Consider the following 24,637-nt stretch of genomic DNA (forward strand, 5'->3'; position numbering starts at 1 on the left):
TATTTTTATTATTGAATGCAGTGTGACAGCATGCTATGCACCTATTCACAGACACTACACAAGCGCATTTGTTCGCGCCAACTATCGGTAACAGACCTATAATATAAATTGCTTACGTTACGCCATATAAAAAATACATAACGGTAATTTGATTTAGCGAGTATTTGATTGATCGATCCGTTCAAAGGTTTTTAATAAACAGCTTAATATCAGCATTTTTTTAGATTTTTAAGAGAAAAAATTTCACTTCCGGTTCACCCAATTTGATAAATTTTTTTTAGAATTGTATTCAGTATAGGGATTATAATTTTATTATATCGTGAATATAGAACGATTTTAAAAGGTCAAAAAAAAAAAATTTTTTTGATCAAGAGTAGGTATGTTACTACAGATTTCGGTAAGAGGAACTTCATTAAATTTATTTTAATAATTAATCTTAATATGAAACTTAAAGATATAAATTTTGAATTTGATACGCTCAAAACAAATGTGAGCAAGTAGATTTGTGATCTAACTTTTCGACTTAAAACTCATTTATTATTCCATGAATGACTTGAATGATAATGTTTGCACATCTTCAAATTATAAAACACATGTTCGCGCATTAATGAGACAGCTGGACTAATATTTGACTGAAAAGTGACGTCGAAAAAGATCGCATCATTCGGTAACACATGTGCACATGTTTAAATAAAAATACAAAGATGACAACATGATCTGCAAAAACGTTACAGCCTCGAATTCATAGAGAGAGAAATTATGAAACTAAAGGTGTAACAATAGAAAAAATTCGGATGTGACCAACCCATGACTTTATGTATTTGAGGAATATGACAAAACAAAATTCGATAATTAAACATACACACACGTTCGTTATGAGAGCGTTTTCGAGCGCAAATGTAGGGAAACTTACACAAGACATAAGTTCTAATTCCGGCTGTCGGATTTTGTTCGAAATTGTTTTAAGAAGATAAAAATTATGTAAAAGGTCAAAATAAAATAATAAAATGTTGTTTTAAAAAAATACTACTTCCGGTTTACGAATTCTGACCAAAACCTTATGTACTCTAAGTTAGTACATAAAGAATACAAATATAAATTTTCAGCTTGATACGTTCAGGGGTGTGGAAAGAATCGTGGTCGCAACATTTTTGACCTTTCTAAGAGGAAAAAATCCCACTTCCGGTCTCTTAAATTTAGTGATTTTTTTTTATTTTCATCACATTGATACAATAATTATACTTGAATTTTCTCATGAAGATCACACATATTTAAAGGGTCGAAAAAAATAATGTAAGAAAAATCAAACAAGAGTAAACTGCCACTTCCGGTTGACGGAACTTCAATAGATTTTATATATTAATTGATATTAAACTAAAATTTCCAGATATGAAAATTCAATTCAATACATTGAAAGTAGGGTGAAGAAGAAGAATTTTTTCGTGAAGAGCACACATGTTTAAGAGGTCGAAAAAAATAGTGGAAAAATAGTCGAACAAGAGTAAACTGCCACTTCCGGTTGAAGGATGCTTATCAAATTATATACATAACTTGGTATTAAGCTTAAACTTCTAGATATGAAATTTCATTTCAACAAACCAAAAGGTTTCTGAGAAAAACATAAAAAAAACCTCGATTCTCTAGAGTAAAAGTATGTACATATGTACTACTTCTGGTTCAGGTAAAAATATTAGGGTATGCAATTTATAATTTCTATTACCTGTAAAAAAAATGATTCAGTCTGATTCGGTTAGCGGTTTGGGCGACAATTGAATTCAAAAGCTTAAGAAAAAGAGGACACCTATAAGGGGAGGTACCATTTCCGGTCAATTTAAAAATTTGAAAAAAATTTACGTCGTACCTGTAAAAATTTTAGTATCCGGTAATAAGTTTCAGTTCAATAGGACGAACGGTGTTCAAAAATCCCCAAAATACACACAGACACACACACATATTTTCTAGATCATGAAAACGTGATCGATTGTGAGTTCGAATCAGTCAAAATGTCGAGTTCGAATTTTCCCATGATCACAAAACTTCATCTATTGTTACTACGTACACAGATAAAGACGTAAAAAGACAGTAAAAGTACAAAGTTATTTGTACACACACTTGGACCCGGGCCAAACCGTGCAAGTTTGTTGGCAGAAAAAACGTATGGAAATGTGAGCGACAAAGAAGTTGACGGGTGTGGCACGCTCCATTCGACTGCATACATTGTTCTGGTCGCCCTCAACAAAGTCGCTCGCAAGTCGCACGGTGTGGCCCGGCTCTTAATAAGATAGAGACGTCTAAAAATTTTAAATCTTGCACTCAGATTGCTAGCATCCAAATAATTATGACTTTTGTGTTTATAAAGAAAAGATGAGTGTTGCTCCGTATATGAAATGATGTTTGATTCTAATAAAAACAAACTGGTTCCAATAAAATCACTGTTGTGTGGTTATTATGCGCGTCAGAACGGCCTGTACTGTTATCTAGCGACCGGTCAAGGATCAGCATTCGCTGCACAAAAGAAGACCATTGTTTTGATTGGTCGGTGATGCAATTGCAAAGTTCAACTCGAAACAATTTAATGCAAAATCAAGAGACAGAAAGTTCCAAAGACAGAAAGAGAGATAGTATGCCGAATAAATTGTGCATAATTAAAATGTCATACTATGGAAATGTTATTAGATATGATAATACATATATTTATTATTGAGGATAATAAATATAATTGCGTAAACAACGCGTGACGTAATATTCTAATGAAAGAATTAATCGCAGATTCATATACATTTACCACATGTCTAGTATGTACTACCAAAAGTATAGGCGAAAACATACTGAATGGTACGTGGTATGTGTTTTTATTAGATACTTTTAAAAATTGCGATAAAAATGCAGCACCCTTAGCCCATATATGTACATACATGGTACACAGTCCAAAAAAAATCACCCCCTGGAGTGTTTGCGGTGATATTTTATCTATGTATTTATTCTTGCTTGACAATGATCAATGACGGCGAATCCCATTTTTGAAGAAATGTGAGGGAAATATGTACTCTGCACGTGCAACTACACCCGAATTCGGTTTGGGGAACACCCACTGTCACAGCGGGGAGCCAAGGACATGACGTTCCGTACCACTCAGTGTGCTTTCGCCCGATCAAGCTGCGGTACGCGTCAGCTAGCACAGACCGGTAACTGCACGAAATAGCAATACGAAAAGTATTCTTTGGTACATTCTATATAGACACATTCATATACGAGTACGTGGCGTAACAGCAGTAGCCGATAAAATATATTCATACTATACAGCAGTACATGTCACCGTAATGTTTCAAGCAAAACCGGGTTTTTTTTGGCCATTGTGGAAATATTCACATCATAGTAGCAAGTGCACGCGTACTAACGAAAGTGCGCATGCGTATATGAATATTTTCGGAAACGTCATATTGTGACAATATTGACTTGACGATAAGCAATATTGTGCCATATCTTCGCGCTCTGTCACAGCGGGGAGCCATGGACATGACATTCCGTACCACTCAGTGTGCTTTCGCCCGATCAAGCTGCGGTACGCGTCAGCTAGCACAGACCGGTAAGTGCACGAAATAGCAATACGAAAAGTATTCTTTGGTACATTATATATGGACACATTCATATACGAGTACGTGGCGTAACAGCAGTAGCCGATAAGACATATTCATACTATACAGCAGTACATGTCACCGTAATGTTTCAGGCAAAACCGGGTTTTTTTTGGCCATTGTGGAAATATTCACATCATAGTAGCAAGTGCACGCGTACTAACGAAAGTGCGCATGCGTATATGAATATTTTCGGAAACGTCATATTGTGACAATATTGACTTGGCGATAAGCAATATTGTGCCATATCTTCGCGCTCTGTCACAGCGGGGAGCCATGGACATGACATTCCGTACCACTCAGTGTGCTTTCGCCCGATCAAGCTGCGGTACGCGTCAGCTAGCACAGACCGGTAAGTGCACGAAATAGCAATACGAAAAGTATTCTTTGGTACATTATATATGGACACATTCATATACGAGTACGTGGCGTAACAGCAGTAGCCGATAAAATATATTCATACTATACAGCAGTACATGTCACCGTAATGTTTCAAGCAAAACCGGGTTTTTTTTGGCCATTGTGGAAATATTCACATCATAGTAGCAAGTGCACGCGTACTAACGAAAGTGCGCATGCGTATATGAATATTTTCGGAAACGTCATATTGTGACAATATTGACTTGGCGATAAGCAATATTGCGCCATATCTTCGCGCTCTGTTATGTATGTATATGTAAGCCGATTTTGCCTTGCACTCGGCCAAAAAAAGGCGCTGCTGTATAATATGAATAGAAGTAGTATTTTCCGTACACTGCTATAATATTATCAGACCGTTCCGGAAAATTTCGAATTAACGGAAAAAATCGGGCTCGAAATGATTCCCCAACATTCGTCAACAGTGATTGATGATGGTGATCTAACTGAACGAGTAACGGATGTTGTACACGTACGATTTCGTATGCCATCGATGTATGTAATTCGAATTTGTGACGAGGTTAACGCACCCGCAGCGAAAGGGTTAACGAATCAATCGATTCCGGTGACAGCTGTTCAAATTAATTAAAAAAAAAAAAAAAACAGAACAAATTCTGTCATACATATGTATTTACATACATATGATTTGAGGTTTGAGAGTCATCTTTACATTGGCGTGTCATAATCAAAGATGGCACAAATTATTAATTATATATTTTACATTAAACACGATATATATGGTTAGCATTAAACAAGATAAATACAAACAACGATCAACATCCGCAGAGACATCTATGGAAAAATTTGCAGCATTTATACAAATCAGCGGAAAATCGAGATGCTGAATAGTTCGAATTTTGCGAGAGAGGTAGGATAGGGATGGTAATTTATTGGAACCGTGTCAATGCAAATCAGATAAATCGGCAAACTCTGACAGGAAAGGATCAACCTGGAGTCACATATCAACAAATCAAGTGGTAAGCATATTATGCTTTCGAGCAGTGGTCACGGTTCGATTCCCACTAGTAGCTGTTGGCCAGACCTTGATTTGTGACTCCACGTCGATCGTTTCCTATTTGCCAATTTTTATGATTTTCATTGAAACGGTTCCTATACAATTGGCATCTCCTTTCCTATCACTCTTGCAAATCTAAAGTTATTCAGCGTCTTGAGGTTCGCCGATTTGGACAATAAAATGCTGTAAAAAATTCTCCAAAGATGTCTTTGTGGATGATGTTTGTATGAATTCACACTGTATTGATTGTATTGATCGTATTGTATCTGTATTAGTACACTCGTCGCTTTGGAGCGATCTATTAAGGCGAGTGTACATGGATTGAAATAAAATAGTACATATGCTACAATCCAAGTGTACATTTTGTTCGGTCATGAACATACTAGTTTGTTCATGCACAAACCAATCTGGACAGTTATAGTGTACGCAAAATAATAAATTGACAAACGAAATAATTTGTTCATCCACAAACTATTAGACAAACATTTAAGTATTCTCAATCATTTGTGGATGTGTGCTTATTCTTGGTTGCATTATTAAAAAATATAGAGTGAAAAAAGGAAAACTTATAGGCGTTTAAACAATTAAAATCGAAAAGGGAAAAAAAATCGATCGGAATGGTGTGGATAAATCCGGCAATGTAGACAATAGACGTCACCGAGATAGATGAATGAGTATTTTAAAACGTGTCTATTAAGATTATTTTTCACCATCGTAATGGCGGACTTCATTTCCACATATGTATATTGATGACCAAACCGAGCAAAATAGCAAAGTGTGAAAACGATCGGATAAGAACCCAAATTTCGTCAGACGAAAAAATCGAAAGTGAAGTAAGAAGAGGCTAGTAATAAAAATGAGCGAAAACAGGAATTATATCAACGTTTTAATGTGGCTTCCATAGGATTTTCCTTATACATTTTTGACGTTTTAACATCTCAAAGGTTTTGACAGCTCAAAATACTACGTCACTTGGTGAGTCTGTTTACAGATAGATTTTGACTGTGAGAACTTAAACTAAAACCAATAGGTTCACGTATGAACAAACTAGTATATTCATGAACAAACTAGAGTGAGCACTTAGGGTCTGACCGCACTATGTGACAACCGAACGATTCGACACCTCACAACAGTACGCGTCCAAATATTGTTTGTATGAAATTGTATGAGACATAACGCACTGCGCGACAGTCGCATGACGTAGAACGACACCGTGGGGCAAAGTTGACTTTTCGACCAACTTTGACGCAAGGTGTCGTTCGCGACGTGACGCAAGTGTCGTTGAGTGGGGTTGCCTTGCGACAATGATTCATATCGTGACTTTGAAATAGCATGTAGCCATCATCTTTTGGTTTTTATCGATTGTTCTTCTTTCTGGCATATAATAGCATCCGTTTCGTCCATCTTGCTCCGAGGTACCAAACGAATGATTGATATAATTTACTGCGTAGTGTCGCATCGCTGTCGTTCAAGTGTGGCTTACCTAATATTGTCGCACACTGTTGTGAAGTGTCGGATCGTTCGTTTGACGCATAGTGCGGTCAGACCTTTAGACTGTAACATATACCTACACATATTGTTTATTTAGAATATTTTTATTTGTGCCATGGTGCCATGACAGGTCACCCTAAATTGACACAATAGGTAACTTTTTATACAGATATATTAATAAGAAACCGCAAGCATATGCACGCTTGCAGCAATCAAGAAATTCGGACTAGCCGAATTTGCGAGAGAGGGAGAGGATGCCGATTTTATTGGAACCGTCACAAAATTTTAGCTAGATATGTAAATTGGCATAAATCTAATAGGAAATGGTTTATTTGGGTTTGACCATTCAGATATTTTCGACAAGAATGGACGCATTCGTCAAGAAAATCGAATATATTTTTCGATTCGGGCCGGGATTTGAACCCACGACCTCTATATGAGTGAACAACACATCTAAAAGATGTCATTCATATACAGATGTATGTCTGTATACTTGTATAGGACGCGAGTATGATGTCATTATATGCATAATTGTAGACAGGCGAGCATCTATCATACGAAAGCAATCCATTACAGGCATAAGAAGATGGTAATTGCAGATTCGTTCCAGTTTCACTAAAAGTATCATTAGTATCGAATGGGTATGCAAATGATCATTTTGGTGATTCCGTTCTCCGCCATCTTTCGTGGAGATGATATTTTAGTCCACATAGTAGTTAGTTAGCGGTAAAACACGACAGAGGCATACTTTGAGCCCGAAATTCGATCCATTGCACTCGAAAATCCAAGCGTTCTAATTTAAGATGGATTCGAATGTACAAATAAAGCTGAACGTTCGTTTGTTTGATTGTTTTTCCGCTATGCAAATCTACGGTTTTTGGTCGAACCGTCGATTTTTTCATATTTCATGGTTTTTAGAAGGAGTCGGGGCATGAAAGTCGTTTGATATCTCACCTTATATTTTTTATTTCAATCAACAAACTCGTTGCTCCAAAGCAACGAGTGTACAAATACAATTAATACAAGCATTTTATACAATGCGAATTCATACAAACTTCATCCACAGTGACATCTATGGAGACATTTTTGCAGCCTTTTATTATTGAAATTGGCGAACGTCGAGACGCTGAATAACTTCAGATTTGTTAGAGAGATTGGAAAGGAGATGCCAATTTACAGGAACTGTTTCAATGAAAATCAGAAAAATTGAAAAACTCTGATAGGAAACCATCGATCTGGGGTCACAAATCAAAAAGTCTTGCCAGCGTGCAAATAGTGGAAATCGAACCGCGACCATTCTGCTTAAAAACATAATAGTTTTATTTCTTATTTCAATCGAACATGTACCCTCGCCTTTACAGATCGCTCCAAAGCAACGAGTGTACTAATACAGATACAATACAATTAATACAAGCATTTTATACAATGCGAATTCACACAAACTTCATCCACAGTGACATCTATGGAGATATTTTTGCAGCATTTTATTATATGGAAATTGGTAAACTTCAAGACGCTGAATAACTTCAGATTTGTTAGAGAGATTGGAAAAGAGATGCCAATTTACAGGAACCTCTTCAATGATAATCATAAAAATTGGTAAACTCTAAAAGGAAACGATCTACCTGAAGTCAAATAAGGTCTAGCCAACAGCTACTAGTGGGAATCGAACCGTGACATCTCTGCTCGAAAGCATAATTTGTCAACCACTTGTCCGAGATGCTGGTTTTATACATAATATGTACACCTTAAGCTTTTAAATCTGGTCATATAAATAAATCCTTCTAACTACATAATAAATAAATCCTTCTAAATCCTTACTACTATGTACCTTACGTTTTAATTTTTTGTACTATTATCTCATTTTTTATTGCAATTTTTATTTATTATTCAATCCATCAATCAATCCATGTACACTCGTCATTACAGATCGCTCCAATGCGACGAGTGTACTATACAGATCAAGAAACACACCAAATTATATATTTATTACTAATTATTACATAATTCGAAATTATACATGACATAGCAAGGTGCAATGCAAATTTTTATACAATAATCATCCACAGAGACATCTATGAAGATAAACCCGGTGATTCTTGAGATATAACATAATAACTCAAGATTTCGCGAGAGAAATGGAGAGGGAAAGCCAATTTTGCAGGAATCGTTTCAATGAAAATCAGAAAAATTGGCAAACTCTGATAGGAAACGACCGACCTGATCACAAACCAAGGTCTGGCCAGTAGTAACCAGTGTGTTTCGAACTCATACACAAACTGACCATAGCAAGATATGCTAACCAACATGCTGCTGGTTAATACCAATAAAAAGCTTTTTTTTACTATAATTATTTTTAATGACTTTTTTTAAGGTTGAGGCCATTTCATTGTTATTTTTAGACCAAAAATAGGGAACACGCCAAGTTTCACCAAAATTTTTATTATTTATATGTAAAAAAAAAAAAATATGTACATATACAAGATTTAAAATAAAAAGTAAACATTTCTATGTGATATATAGTTTATGTTTATTTATGTAAATTGGATTTGACGATTGGAAGTTTGTTGGTAAAAATTATCGAAATGAATCCTTTGCAATGCTACATGTTTAATCAAAATTTTGATTTAACATCAATGAGATGATTGTCTTGATCTGTAATTGAAAATTAATCCAAAGAATCGATTTCATTGCGTCATTGTCGACGTTCCGTCGAAACGTGACACGAAGAAGTGAACGTTACGTAAAAGTGCTTCCATTTTCGATTTTTTTTTCTTTCACCACTAACTGTCGTTGAAATGTACTAGAATTGACGCAATCGGTAATTTTCCAATTACTTCCTGTTATGCTAGTTTATTTTTCACTATTCAACGCAATGATTTCGATCGAATTCCCTCGAAATGGAAAGCCTTAAAAATAAATTTAAAAAAACGGGCTACAAATCAGACGTACATACATACGATGTGTCGATTCAATTTTCTTAAGAAAATCAAGCGTTGTAAATGCATCATAGGTGGGATAAAAAATATGGAAATTTTCCGCTTTTACTCCATATATATGTAAACTTTCGCCAGATGAAAAAAGCGTGACCTTGAACACTTTCAACGAATTTTTCGCATTTGTATATACAATAGAAGGCGATCGCAATAAATTCACAAAAATATCAAATTTTAAATATTAAAACACGTTAGATAAATTCAAAAAATATACACATTTTATAGCTGATGATTTGAATTTTCACTGTTACTCGCCAAGTGGGCGATTCAAAATGGGTGACGGCCATCTGGGCGACGGTAATTTTGTACAAACAGACAAACTTTTGGGGAACAGTATTGTTGCATAGGGGTGGGTTCAGGGATCCAAATGATAAGCCAAAGTGGGTTCACAACAATTATTCTACGACTCGCCACTCGGTCCATCAGTTCAGTCCATCGTGTGTTCCTACTTTTAAAGGCAGGTAGCCGAGTGTTCAGACATGCAATAGTTCCCCAGAATTCCCCATATTCAGACGTCATTTCCCACAAACTTGGAATTCCCAAATTTACATTGGCCCGGAATTCTCACGTTACAGTACATATATTAGAATGACTAGAGAAGACTTTTTAAAGCTTCAACTTTTTTAACCCTTTGAATGCTGACCAACGCCGATCGGCATTTTGCCAACAAGTCCATGGGCCTAAAAACGCCGATAGGCGTTGTATTTTGAGCATGTACAAAGTAAACAATAATACTACCCCCTAAGCCTTTCCAGGTAGCATTGATAAAAAAATGAATTGAACATGGGCCGTGTAATCCGTGTCAATATTTATAAAGAGTGGTTTATACCGAAATTTCTGAATTTATAACCATAGCAGAGTTTCCCGATGGAAATACCTAACTGCTGAGTATTTTAGATTGTGGCTGGGCATTTAGATTGTGAGCATTACATTTTAACAACAATGAAGAAGATGGAACTAGTTTTGGAAAAATACATTCATTAATAGACTTATTTTGTTTATTTAATGTTGTTGCAAGATATATTAAGAGTATAAACACACCTTTACAGTACTCGAAATCCTCGGCGGTAGTTATCTAGGGTAGTGATCTAGGGCTTGTTTGAATTAGCTACAATTTTCATACCTGCTTTCTATTGGATTTCTAAATAATTCTAGTTGGATATGTTGGCGAAATTTTCAGCGTGGCGGGCTTTCAACAGAAAAGACGTCAGCACTCAAAGGGTTAACTAGGGTACGGCAACACCCAGTGAAAAATAAAAACTTGAGCTTATTAAAAGCAATGACGAGTGGTGGCGCCTACCGATACTTTTGGAAAGTTGTACAGTCTGACATTTAAATACAAGAAGGCGGAGAATGAGAAGATGAGAAACTTATATCATATGCGGTCTTCCACACACACCGAACTATTTACATGGAAAATTCTAATATATGTAACTTTAAACCTATTTTTGTCTATATTCGATCAATGTATTTTGCCAGTGATAACGTATGGATGTGAAACTTGAACATTGAACGCCAAATAGCTACAAAAAAGTCAAAAGCACTCAAAGAAGTGTGGAACGTTGTATGGTTGGCATAACGAGGAAAGACAGGAAACGGAATACGTGGATGATTAGTATAACAAGGGTTGTGGATATAGTGGATAGGGTGAAGAGATTGAAATGGCAATGAGTGGGATACGTGGCTAGGAGAATGGTCGAAAAGTGGACAAAATAAATGCTAAAATGGTATCCGAGAAAATGCAAAAGGGTAAAAAAGCAGAACGCAAGAAAGATGGGTAGACAAAATTAGGAAAATGTGTGGAGTGAGATGTATTCGTTTTTCCAAAAAAATATTATTTAAATTCATTGACCAGCAGTAAATACAGAGAATGGTGATATTAATAAAGAAAATAATAAAAAAAAATAAGCTATATATAACATTTCACGCATCGCGAAATTGACACCGTGTCATTAAATATAGTATGATATTGAAATGACAGGGAATAGAAGCAATTTTCGCAACATGTTCTGTGCAAACTATGTATGTAAAATATTAGATACGCATCAAATGTTCCGAATTTTTCGGCCATCATAAAGTCGACCGGGTGATTTATTTTATTTCAGTATTAAAATAATATAATATTGTATAATATAGGGGGGGGCTGAAAAATTATTAGTTCTTACAAAAGTAGATTTCTCTGCCGCTATCCATATATATATACATATATAAATGGTTTTTTTAGTTGAATTCGTGAACTGATAACGACCCAAGATTGCTGACCGAAATCAAATAATTGACTTAACCTTGTTTCTTGTCTATTATAGAACACACATTAAATTAAAAAAAAATTGAGAAGTAAACACACATACGTTTACTTCCGAAACGCGATAACGGTAGCGCGAGATACTTATTCGCGTCGATATCCAATTATGGATGAAATATTAACGGCCATGCTCGTAAATTCCATTGAAAAGTAAAACTGTAAATTTTTTGGGTGCACCTTATGGCATTTGGTGCAAAATGCGTTGAAATTGCCACTTTGGAATGATGGTCGAAGCCATAATAATACCAAATTTCAAAGAATTCGGACCAAAACCATTTTTGGTAGCAATTTGGTTTTTTATAAACACGTAACTTTAAAAGGCCTCAATTGAGAAAAGTTGACTATGTATGTATGTTAAAACTTCTGGAGATTGAGATTTACGCAGTACGAAGTGATATAATAAGTAGAAGTAATTATAGAGCTAAAATTACATGACGCTGATGACAAAAAATAGCGTTTCGATCCAAAATTCAGTCAAACAATGCTAGAAAGCACTGTGAAAATGATACCCAATAGAATGAAGAATAAAGAAAAGTAGACCCCAAGGATATTGACCAAGAATTAAAAGGTTTTGGGGTGGTCTTCTATATGCTATAAAATAGTGTATGGTTAATTTTGACACTGATATCACTTCTACACATTATCAAGTGCAGTATCACATTGAGATCTATAGATTGCTAAGCTTGGATTCTGTGTAAGTTTCAGAATGGTAAGATGATTTGGAGCATAGTATGCTAGGGGTAAAGATAAATAGAATCTTCTATGTACATATAAGAACGACTAGCTTATAGCTAAACAACTGAAGGAGATATTGAAATGATACCCAAGCAAATATGTACGTATCTATACAAAGACTTAATGCTGCATAAGATATAGCAGACCTATGTATGTGGATGGTGTGACGAAGTGTGTGGATGAGTTTTATGCAGAGTTAAAATGTAATAACATGGTACCCAAGAGATTTTGGAATAAAACAATAAACAGGTGTATAACTGACCTCTTGAGGAAGTCCGTGTACTCGGCCTGTCTTATCAGTCCAGTCCTCATCATGATGGTTTGGAAGCACTGGCGTTCGATGGCCCACAGACGACAATCGGTGGCTGCTTTGATTGTGGCTGTCCTCTTGCAATTGTAGAGGATGGCCAGCTCGCCGAAGACCTTTCTGGGTGCCATCGTGCTGAGGTACTTGTCCTCTCGGGACACCTCCACACGACCCTCTAAAGACAAAAAAAATCCAATTAAACAAAGCGGAAAATTCGGATGTGACCAAACATAAGAAGTGTAAAAAACAAAATTCGATGATAACGCACACATACCGGCTATGAGGGCATTTTCGATACAAGTTTGAGCGCTAATCTAGGAAAACTCAAACAAGGCAAAAGTTCAACTTCTGGCAGTCAGATTTTATTCAATATTTTTTTATTACTTAATATCACTACAAATATTAATATCATAAAATATCCAGAAGACAGAAATAATTTAAAAGGTCAAAATAAAATAATTAAATTTTGATTTAAAAAAAAATACTACTTTCGGTCTATGAACTCTAAACCAAAACCTTTTCAACTACACAAAACAAAATTCGATATTGAACCGTACAGACACACTCACACATACCGGCAGCATTATGAAATACTAATAGCTATGACAGTATTTTCGATACAATTTGAGCGCAAATGTATGGGAATTTGCATAAGACAAAAGTTCTAATTTCGGTTGTTGGATTTTGTTCAAATTTTTTTAATTATTTAAAATCACTATCAGTATTATACATATTAAATATCAAGAAAATGAAAATAATTTAAAAGGTTAAAATAAAATAATGAAATATTGTTTTAAAAAATAATACTACTTCCGGTCTATGAATTCTAACCAAAACCTTATCAACTCTAAGTTAGTACATAAAGAATACAATAATAAATTTTCAGCTCGATACATTCAATAGTGTAGAAAAAATCGTGTGGTCACAATATTTTTGACTCTTCCATAGAGGAAAATTCCCACTTCTGGTTTATTAAAATCAATGATTTTTTTATTATTTTCATCACATTGATACAAGGATTTTACTTGAATTTTCTCATGAAGAGCACACATATTTAAAGGGTCGAAAAAAATAATGTAAGAAAAATCAAACCAGAGTAAACTGCCACTTCCGGTTGACGGAACATCAATAAATTTTATATATTATTTGATATTAAACTAAAATTTTCAGATATGAAATTTCAATTCAATACATTGAAAGGTTTCGGAGAAAAACTCAAAAAACTTTGATTCTCTAGAGAATATATACTACTTGCGGTTGTATTAAATATATTATGTAGAGAATGAAATTTATTATTTCTTAATTTGAAATCTTAAGTACAAATCATCATCATCACATTCGTTCGTATCATCACAAAACTTCATTGTTACTACGTGTGCACATACATACATACATACATAGATAAAGTAAAAACTTAAAGTCATTTAATGCATTATAAAAATTATATTATAATTAATAAATAAAATATTAGATTAGTCTCAATATCAGCTTATATGGAAACTACATAGTATCGATGTTTCATGATACGAACACGGGTTAGAGAAGAAACGATTCTGTTTCACATTTTGAACTACATATATATGTATATTAATGTATCACGATTCGGTATCAATGTGTATTTCGGGACTGATACTTGATACAAATCTCAAATATCATACCTACATATATAAATCATCCCCAATCAGACGAATGTGTCATCATAACCACCACTCTTTTTAAAATGATCCATTCATTGCACTTTTTTACTACACCTTATACAACGAACGATTTTAACCTTTTTAGCGTCGCATCATCACAGGCGGATATCTTCAATTTGTCGTCCAGGAAGTGGCGCTGATTTTCGGGTCGCTCGTTATCCATGTTTTTACACGCATGCCACAAGCAAGTGTTATTTAATTTATTTTATTTTAATTCAATTTAAGTAAAACTCAAATTTCAACTGACTCTACTATGTACTATACATACAGTCGACAAATGACGACTTTTTTTTGGTTCAGAGACGAGATATGACTTATTTTAGATCTATGTCCAAGTGAACACGAATCTGGTAATAAAAAATGCTGATTGGCTTGATATTCGGAGATATATGTGTTTTTTTAAATCGCGTGATTTTTCTATATCTTGGTGTTGTTCGGTCGATGTTTGAAAATCTGTCAATTTCCTGTTCAAAATGAATATTGGAATCTACATATAGTCGGGTATTTTATCTTTCATTTATAGTACTTTTCAGCTTTCAAATCTCTCTAAGTAGTCGGCCAGTTCAAATCAAAAGTCAAAAGTACGTATTTTCATTTTGGATTTTTTCCCACTGTTAATACTATTTTATATTGACTATTTTCTGTTGAAATATGTTAATTGGGATAGTGTTCTGGCCACACCGTTTTTTTCGTTTAAAAGGGTTAATTGGAAGTGTGCTGAATTTTAAATCGGTAAAATTGCGAGCTAAAAGCTCGTACTAGTATTTACTCGAATATGAATTGAATCAATAGGGATAATATATTAAATTGTCTTGTATAGTAAATTGTTAAATATAATTCCACTTAGAAAAATCATATTTCGACTATTCTTGTGGATTAATAACAAAAATTGATACTAAGCGCCAGTTTCGATTCTGTGAGCTGACCTCGGTTGAAAATAATTTATTCTGACTATAATCTTAATGCTTATGGTCAGACTTGGATATATATGACTCAAAGTCGATCGCTTCTTATCAGAATTCGCCAATGTATCTGATTTCATTCTTGAAACGGTTCCTCCATCAAATTGGCAAAAATAATCCTACCCACTATGTCACCACTATTTGAATATAATTTCAAAAATGTATTATCTATAACATAGATGTCTCGCTAATTTTATTATATTTGTATTATGCTTATATGTATGTCTGGTCACAGTGACGCGTTAGAGTGTTCTGCTAAGTCACTGTGGCTAATATGTAAAAAATAAAAATAAAAAACAAATGTAAAAAGAAACAAATTGAAAAATCAAAGTTGTCCGAATTCAATCGTTTTTAAAATGTACGGGCAACCATGTATCAAATAAACAACGCGCGGACTCATTAACTTGATTTAGCGGATATTGACAGTATGGGTTAATTTATTTGAACTAGTGAACATCCACATATGTAATTTAAATTCTCTCTCTTGATAGAAAGAGTTCGAAAAAAAAAGTTTCTTAGATGCCTTTATATGAGGAAATATAAATATTACTCCTATTTCTTTCCCACTGCCTTTTTACAAGGTATGGTAGGCTTTGACTCACTATCTTCGAGAAGAATTATTGCCATTTCCAAATATTTCTTAAGAGTATTAAAGAGAAGTATTGATAACCCTTCGATTTTATTTGGAACGTAAATTTTGGGGGCCTGAATGCGGTAGAGCTTTGCGTCATCGTTTACTTTACCAACCCATTTATGCGAAAATGTCTACTTTCAATAACTCGTCTCTTGTAATGTCTATCTGGTTCCTTAATGTGATAGATGAACATTTGGACCTGTTTAATTGCCATGTTGATGAACTGGTCAGTTTCATGACTCATGACCTCTATTCATGAGATTCAACACAAGTCTATTTGAATGAGATGAATGATTGGTAATTTTTACTGTCCTTTTCTTTGTTATTTTCTTTTTTCTTGTAAGACTGGCTTGACGCATTGGGGCAACCTGTCAGGTCACAGTGGTCATAATATTGTTATTATTATTATAAAAAAATAAATAAAAGTCTTATGAGCTTTAGACGTTTACGCGAATTTACATGTTTAGAACCGAATCTTTCACATTGTATATTTTACGAACAAATCAGATGCACTTTTTATTATTATAACGTGCAATCATCGTGATAATAATAACTGTCCATTTTGTTTAGAGTCTTTATCGCAATTTGGAAAGTGAAAGGTTGTTTGCGGCCATCTTTGGTCACGCGGTCGCTTTGTTCGTAAACGAACAATGGTCTATGTTTCGTCATAATATTGCATAAAAGTGTCATAAATATTATGATATCTACTGACCGATATGGAATAAGTACGCGTGCAATTTTAATTGCAGAAAGAACAGAGGAAGACCCACCAAAATAAATCAAGACAAACTGCGAACAAAAAATTCGAAGACAAAATAGACCGCTAACAAAATGTTCTATGAGTAAATATTGAAAATTTTATTCAATATTCTGACGAAAGCATGAAGACAGATCGATTATTTCTGTGGAAGGAAAACATCAGATTTCTCATCGAAATTGTGAAGTAGCTAAGATAATACATGTATATAAAAACAGACGTGATATATGTGGATATGTATGTATGTATGTGGTGGACGCGTAGACAAGTTATGGAGATTTAAAAAATAAAAACAATTTTAGAATGCCAAGAGTATACGTTATGCATAGATATGTGACGTGACGATCGATCGTCTCAATGTGGCGCGGGGAAATGGGGGGGGGGCAGTGGGGGGCGTTCAAAATGTGCTCCTGATATTGAGCAACTGACTTGGAACGAGTGATGTCAGCGTCGGATGCGCTGCGCGGGAGCGTACACACATGCACACATCCACCAAGCCACACACACACACACACATTCATTCATCATTTGGAACGGGTGAACGGGTTGAATCGGCGAGCGTGTAATGCGCGCACTCAACATTTTACTATTAATACGTACCTTACATTATATTTATATATGTATACCATATAACTTTATTTTAATTCATGCGTCAATTCCTTTCTGAAGACACTCGTTGAAATTAACGGGCAAAACATTACTATAATATAAAACAGAATTTCGCACATATTTAATTTAAAAAAAAGGCTGCAAATAAACTCGTTTCCGTCGTTTATCAACCTCGTCTAATATTCATTCGTCATCCATTATTATCATTTTAAACCCGTCAAAAAAAGTAGATATAAGAGATTTGGACCTCTCAATTGAAGGATCAAATAAAGCTGATTAGGGCATTCTTTCAGATGTTTCAAACTAAATTAGAAGAGAGTATTAGAGATTATTATTATTATATTCCCAAGAGGTGACCCAAATTATATTATAGTACATATACGTACATATATACAATTATACAGGAATATACCAAGATGTATGTACATACATAGGTGCGTTTGTTAAATCGTATGAACTCATATGTGGTTAAATAAAATACATGCATACACATGTATGCAACTAAAACCCACGAGTCAATTGAATCTGAATAATTATTAGCGGAGTTCGCTCGCACAATAAACAACGACATGATGCGAATTAGTATAAATTTGCATTTCACAATAAATTAATTGCCTTTTCCCACGCCGGTCATCATCGTTCAATTTTCCTACACGTTCGAAAGTTTCGCACGAACAAAATCGAAAAAAAGTGCATCCACTGCACTCGTGACGATGGTAATGCTGTTGATAATGAAATCAAATCAATCGGTCGCATTAGATAAAAACAACAATTAATATTCATTTAAGAGACACACAGATAGTGCGACAGTTGACCCGATTTGTCTATCGTGGAGATCTCGCTACCTAGGATATCTGTATCGTAGCACCAACTTCGATCTGACAAATCTACATAATACCAATTGTGAGTAAATATTTTTAAAAAATCGATCAATACAAAGATAAATCAGTCCGAGCAGAGAACTTTCCGACATTTGGCCGTAAGACGTACAGTCGCGGTTTCGGAAACCGGAACACCATAGAGAAATGTGATTTTGCGTGAAATTTCAGTGATCTTAAATAAAATAAACACCCAAAGTCATTAAAATGGTAGATTATATCATAGTGCTTTATTTTAACGACAATCGTTAAGAAAAGAAACAACAAAAAATGAGGTAGGGAGAATTTTAGTCCGAGCCGGTTTTTATGACCAAACGCAGTCTCCACAGTTGAATGAAATTTTGAATGAAAAAACACAGTTGAGCGTAAACTTTTAATTTTATTAGTCACATGGTATTATTTAAAAATTATAAAACCTTAATTAATATTTTGTTGCGGCTCCTTTTAATTTTATGACGGCTTTTATACGGTTAGGCATAGAATCTATTAAGTTTCTTAAAATGTCGATGGGGAAGTCTTCATACCATACTTTTTCAATGGTCTCTTTTAATGATTGATGGCTAGACACATTTGTTTTACTTATCCTATATTTAATAGCCATCCATAAATTTTCAATTGCGTTTAAATCGGGACTATTCCCAGGCCATGTTAATGTCTTTACACCCAATTCCTGCAAATAAACCCGAACCTAAAAAAAAGTAACAAAAATATTTCAGTTTTTTGATCGAAATATTATTAATTACATTCAATACCATTAAATAAAATTAATAATCACTAATTTAGCTCGATGACAAGGGGCAGAGTCATCTTGGAATATGACATCATCAGAATTTGAAAGATGGTTTTCCATTGATGGGATAAAACTTTCTTCTAGAATTTTTATATATGCTATTCCGTTAATGGAACCTTGCAGAAACTGTATTCGACCAATTCCATAATAAGAAAAACATCCCCAAATCATGTGGCTTGGGGGATGCTTCACTGTCTTCAGGGTACACTTTTGGTCGAATCTTTCTCCAACTTTTCTTCGAACATGCGTAAAACCATCGGAGCTGAAGAGGTTGAATTTCGACTCATCAGAAAATATCACTTGTCGCCAATCTGATGTCGTCAAATTTTCGTGATATTTCGACCACTCTAATCGGTTTTTCATAATTTTCTTCGAAAGTAATGGTTTTTTCGCAGGTTGACGAGCGTACAGTCTAGCTTCTCTGAGTCGTCTTCTTAAGGTAACATCACTAATTTCAATTGAAAATTGATCCGAGATCTCTTTTCGTATCTCTACAGCAGTTTTGAACCTTGTCCGTAAAGGTAATTGAGTTATCAGGCGATCTTGTCTCTCGGATGTGCATCTTTTCGGTCCTGTCCCCTTCTTACGAGCAAAAGTTCCAGAATCCTTTTTATTTTTCATTATTCTTGACACAGTAGATACAGAACGTCCCATTTGTTGAGAAATTGGTCGCAATAAATGTCCAGAGTCTGCCAAAGCCGCGATTTTTATATTCTCCTCCAATGATAGTTGAGTGTATTTTTGCATGGTATTTTTATTTTCAACGATTTCGATCCGTAAACCTCGACAGCTCACACTAAACTGAACTCAAATCTTAGAAAACAATCATATGTAAAAGACCCGATCGTTAAAAACCACACACCTAAAGGGACAATATTTTTATTGCCCAAAAATCGTAAAATCACACGTGTTCCGGTTTCCGAAACCGCGACGGTACATATGTAAATATATAAGCATTATAAACATTTTAACATTCTTTATATTCTATCTATTACTATTAGTAAAAGGTTATATAATGTATATAAATAAAACAAAGTGAGATTAGGTTAGATGCAAAAGTAGCACTGACATTGGTTTACTTGAAATATCTACTAGTTTTTATCCAATATTCAACGAGAGATAAATTGTTCAACTAATTGCATAGGCAAACAAACCCCCCAGCTCAGCACGGGGTGAAATCGTAAACAAATAAATCAAAGTGAGGTTAAGTTAGGTACAAAAGTAGCACTATATATGCATGGTGCACTTTATTATACAGAAACGCATCTAATATGAAATCAAATGCCAATCACCAGGCTAAAGCGTTCCGTTTCACATCCGGTCTAGACTTACTCCCCTCGCTAAAAAAAACGTTTAAATTTACCATTGATAAAGATATTTGTAAAAAAGTTACTGACCATAACAAAGCCAAAACGTCTGGTTTACTTGAAATATCCACTAGTTTTTATCCAATAACCTGCGAGAAATAGATTTTCCAACTAATTGCAGAGGGAAACGAAACGCCCCAGCTCAGCACGGGATTAAATCGTATACAAATATATCAGTGTGGTTAGGTTAGGTACAAAAGTAGCACTATGTATACACGGTGCACTTTATTTACATAAACGTATCGAATATGAAATCAAATGCCAATCACCAGGCTAAAGCGTTCCGTTTCACATCCGGTCTAGACTTACTCCCCTCGCTAAAAAAATGTTTTACAATTGATCAAGGTGTTTGCAAAAAGTTATTCTGGTTTACTTAAGCTGTCTACTAGTTTGCATCTGATAGCCTGCGAGCATTGAAGTAGAATGGATAGAAGCGCCTCAGCTACCAAAAATGTTGTTACAAAAACTCCGTGCAGACGGAGATTTCGGCTGTTTTGCTCAGTTGTTTGTTAAGCTCTGTAGCAGTAGGATCTCTTTGAAATAGGCTCTACTAGTGAAATTGTGTGGTAGTATTAGTTCGACAAAGTCCGAACATCTGTATGTGCACGTGCTAGATGTTCGGACCAGCCTCACTCATTGAAAAACAGGGCCGTACACCGTATTCTTTTTTAAAACTAATTATTACTGTAACGTACGCCGCGGATTAAGCGAATAGAAGCCCAGAGACTGTGACCGTTCAAAGATTATCTGTAACGGATCTGTAAACGGATTAACTAAATGCATACCGTGCGACTGGTATAAGTGGGTTTTAAGGATTAGCGACAAGCTAAGTGCATGAAACAATGATTGCACTTCTCATACCGTGGGAATACATATCCGAATACGTGACTATACAGTAGGTAAACAGATTAGACGTCCTGAGAGACCGTGAGACCGGTGTAAGTGGTTTTAGGGATTAGCGACAAGCTAAGTGCATGAAAGCTAAACAATGATTGCACTTCTCATACCGTGGGAATACATATCCGAATACGTGACTATACTGTAGGTAAACAGATTAGACGTCCTGAGAGATCTACCCCTTATAAGGCGGTACGTAGGCGATATCATGTCATTCTGGACTTAGCAGTGACACTGCGTGTATCTCCTGAATCATCAATAAATGCTGTGAAACGACTGTTGGCTTTTACTTGGATCCTCCACCCACCCCTACGCAACATTACTTTATCTACATTGAAGTAGTATGCATAGAATTGCTCTCAGCCCCTAAAAATGTTGCCACAAAAAACCCGTGTGCCCGGAGATGTCAGCTGTTTTGTCCAGTTGTTGTAAGGGACGATCACTTCCACGAATTTTTTTTCCTCACTCTTTTGTCTCTCTTCTGACTTTCCGTTTCGCTCTTCGATGACTCGCTTTTAAGCGATACTTTTGTTAGGAATGACTATTCTATACATTATACTTCAATGCCTGCGAGAGATAAATTGCAAAGGCAAACGAAACGCCCTAGCGCCGTACGGGATCAAATCGTATAGGATTAAATTGAGGTAAGGTTAGGTTAAACATTACTGAGTATGGTATGTATATTAGACTTTGATAGGTCCTTTTGGAAGTGAGGCGTCATTTTTTTCCCGTTATCGCGAAAGCGTCCGATTTGATTATGCAAATATTGCACATCGACCGAACTGGTATCGAACGGATCGCCTCACGATTTGAACCTTGAACTTTTGCGACACCGCACTGTCATCTGGATTGTCGCCATTTTGTCCCGCCGCTTAATGTGATCGCCCGCTCGCCGAAAACCAGCTTCCGTTTAAAACAAAGCAAAGAGAACGAGATCAGAAGAAGTGTGCGAGTCCAAGTTCACTGACATCGAAGAGTACAGAGCCTTCATTTTAAAACGCAACCAAACACCGTCACGTTTGAAGGATTCGACCGCATGTCCTTTTGTCGTATAACAGGTATGGAAACAATTCAATGAAATAAATAAAAATAACCCGTCAATAAAGTTGAAATATAAAGCCTTCGTTTATTGTCGCCCTAGAAATAGTCATATAATCATATTCACAAAATAAAGACCTACTGGTACATTATACATATGATAATGTCATCATTTCCGGCTACGAAATTTTTCATGGGTACTATTTATCAGCCCGGCAAAAAAAAAGTTTTTTAAAAACTAGCCTCTTCTATGTATATTTTGTTTATAAAATTAAGACAATATATGTATATAAAAAATAGCCTTGTAAAAAAAGTCTTTTAAAAACAAACCTCTTTTTTAGTTTTGTATATAATATTGTTACGTATACTAAAAAGAGCCGCCGAGTAATTGCGATCGGATTAGGCCGGGTAGCGTCCTGAGAGACCGTGTGACCGGTGTAAGTGGTTTTAAGGATTAGCGACAGGCTAAGTGCAAGTAAGCTAAACAATGATTGCACTTCCCAGAATTGACCTGTACCGTGGGAGCGAATGTCGTGGGAAGACATATCCGTACGTGACCATAAAAATAGGTAAACAAATTAGACGTCGAAGATGTCCTGAGAGATCTATCCCTTATAAGGCGATACATGTCATTCTGGACTGAGCACTGCCAGTGCGTGTATCTCCTTAATCATCAATAAATGCTGTGAAACGACTGTTGGCCTTTTACTTGGATCCTCCACCCACCCTTACGCAACAATATTAAGATATATAAATTATTATTTTGAATAGAAATACCAATAATTTTATTTTACTACCGCCATCTATGTATAAAACTAAAGACTACATATACGTCACCCAGATTTCAAATTTGCAAACTTCAAACGCGTCTTAAACGATATTTTATCTCTATCGTAATGGCGGACGATCCATTTACTTATATTGATGACCAAAATGAGCTATATGGCAAAGTATGAAAACGATCGGATAAGAGGCAATTTTTTTCCTGAATTGTAATTGTCAGTGAAACGTAAAGGAGGTTTGTAAAAATACATGTATATAAAAATCCCTAATGTACTAAAATATAAAAAAATAAAATAAAAAGGCAATTTAAACAATATTTCAATACAAATGTTCGACAATATCTAATATATAATTTCGAAAGAGACTTTGGATGTATGTATTGTTGGTTCGTAAATCTGTGACGTCATCGATTTTTTTTTTCGATTCATAGGCGCCGATTCGATTTTTTTCGATTCATGAAGAATTTGAAGTCCTCAGGGACAAAGGCACCGAGGACGAAACCCTATAGTGCGAAGCCTCCGGGGGCGAAGCGCTAGGGGCACAGCCGCCGGGGGCGAAGCCCTAGAGGGCGGAGCTCTAGGGGACGCAAGCGCCAGATTTTGGTATACATATAATTTCGAAAGAGACTTACTATATATGTATGTTTGTTTGTTCGTGACAGTCAATTTAATAAAAAAAACAAATGAGTATTCAAATAAATTTATATAAAATAAAACTATTCAAATAAATTTAATAAATTTATTAGATTAGTTTTACATTAGTCATGTTTAAGCGGTTTATATTACAAATACCGAGCGAATTCGGGTAATACAGCTAGTAAACTATAAATATATTATATACATATGTATAAAATGTGTGGGATTTCATGATGAGGATTTAAATCAAAAAGATTTCAATGATTGGGATTTCAATCAAACTTACATATGATCCCGGCTTAAACTAATGTAATTAAATATATTACTAAGAGACGTAAATATGTCCATACATAAATATATAGAAGCTTAAGCACATTTTACGTTATTTACCTTCTGCTTCGAAAAATACGCACTTGTACAAAATTAAGAGTGAAAACCGCTCTGGTGAATACAAAATAATAATTTCATTGCCAGAGTGAAAGTGAAATTCGATAAATAAGCAAACGTAACAAAAACTCAATTATGATATAGAAATACAAAAAAAAAGAGTAGACGAGTGACATTGCAGAAAAATTCTAACAAAAAAAAAGTGAACGCGACTTCTAATCTAAACGAAAAAGTAACGAGTTTAAAATTATTTATGTAGTATGTAAAAGCGTGTTCATTTTAAAGCGCAACTCACGGAAGCT

General features: G+C 35.1%; 1 protein-coding gene across 2 annotated transcripts in view; it reads right to left on the minus strand.

The window, feature by feature from the left end:
- The window catches only part of for (cGMP-dependent protein kinase for), a 214,908-nt gene that overhangs the window by 5,028 nt on the left and 185,243 nt on the right, over nt 1-24,637 (minus strand). For both annotated transcript variants that reach the window (XM_077428327.1, XM_077428328.1), the window contains exon 4: nt 12,857-13,076. In XM_077428327.1, coding sequence (XP_077284453.1) covers nt 12,857-13,076 — 220 coding nt within the window. The remainder of the gene's footprint in view (nt 1-12,856; nt 13,077-24,637) is intronic.

Source organism: Arctopsyche grandis, chromosome 3, assembly GCF_051622035.1.
Source record: "Arctopsyche grandis isolate Sample6627 chromosome 3, ASM5162203v2, whole genome shotgun sequence".
Lineage (NCBI taxonomy): Eukaryota > Metazoa > Arthropoda > Insecta > Trichoptera > Hydropsychidae > Arctopsyche > Arctopsyche grandis.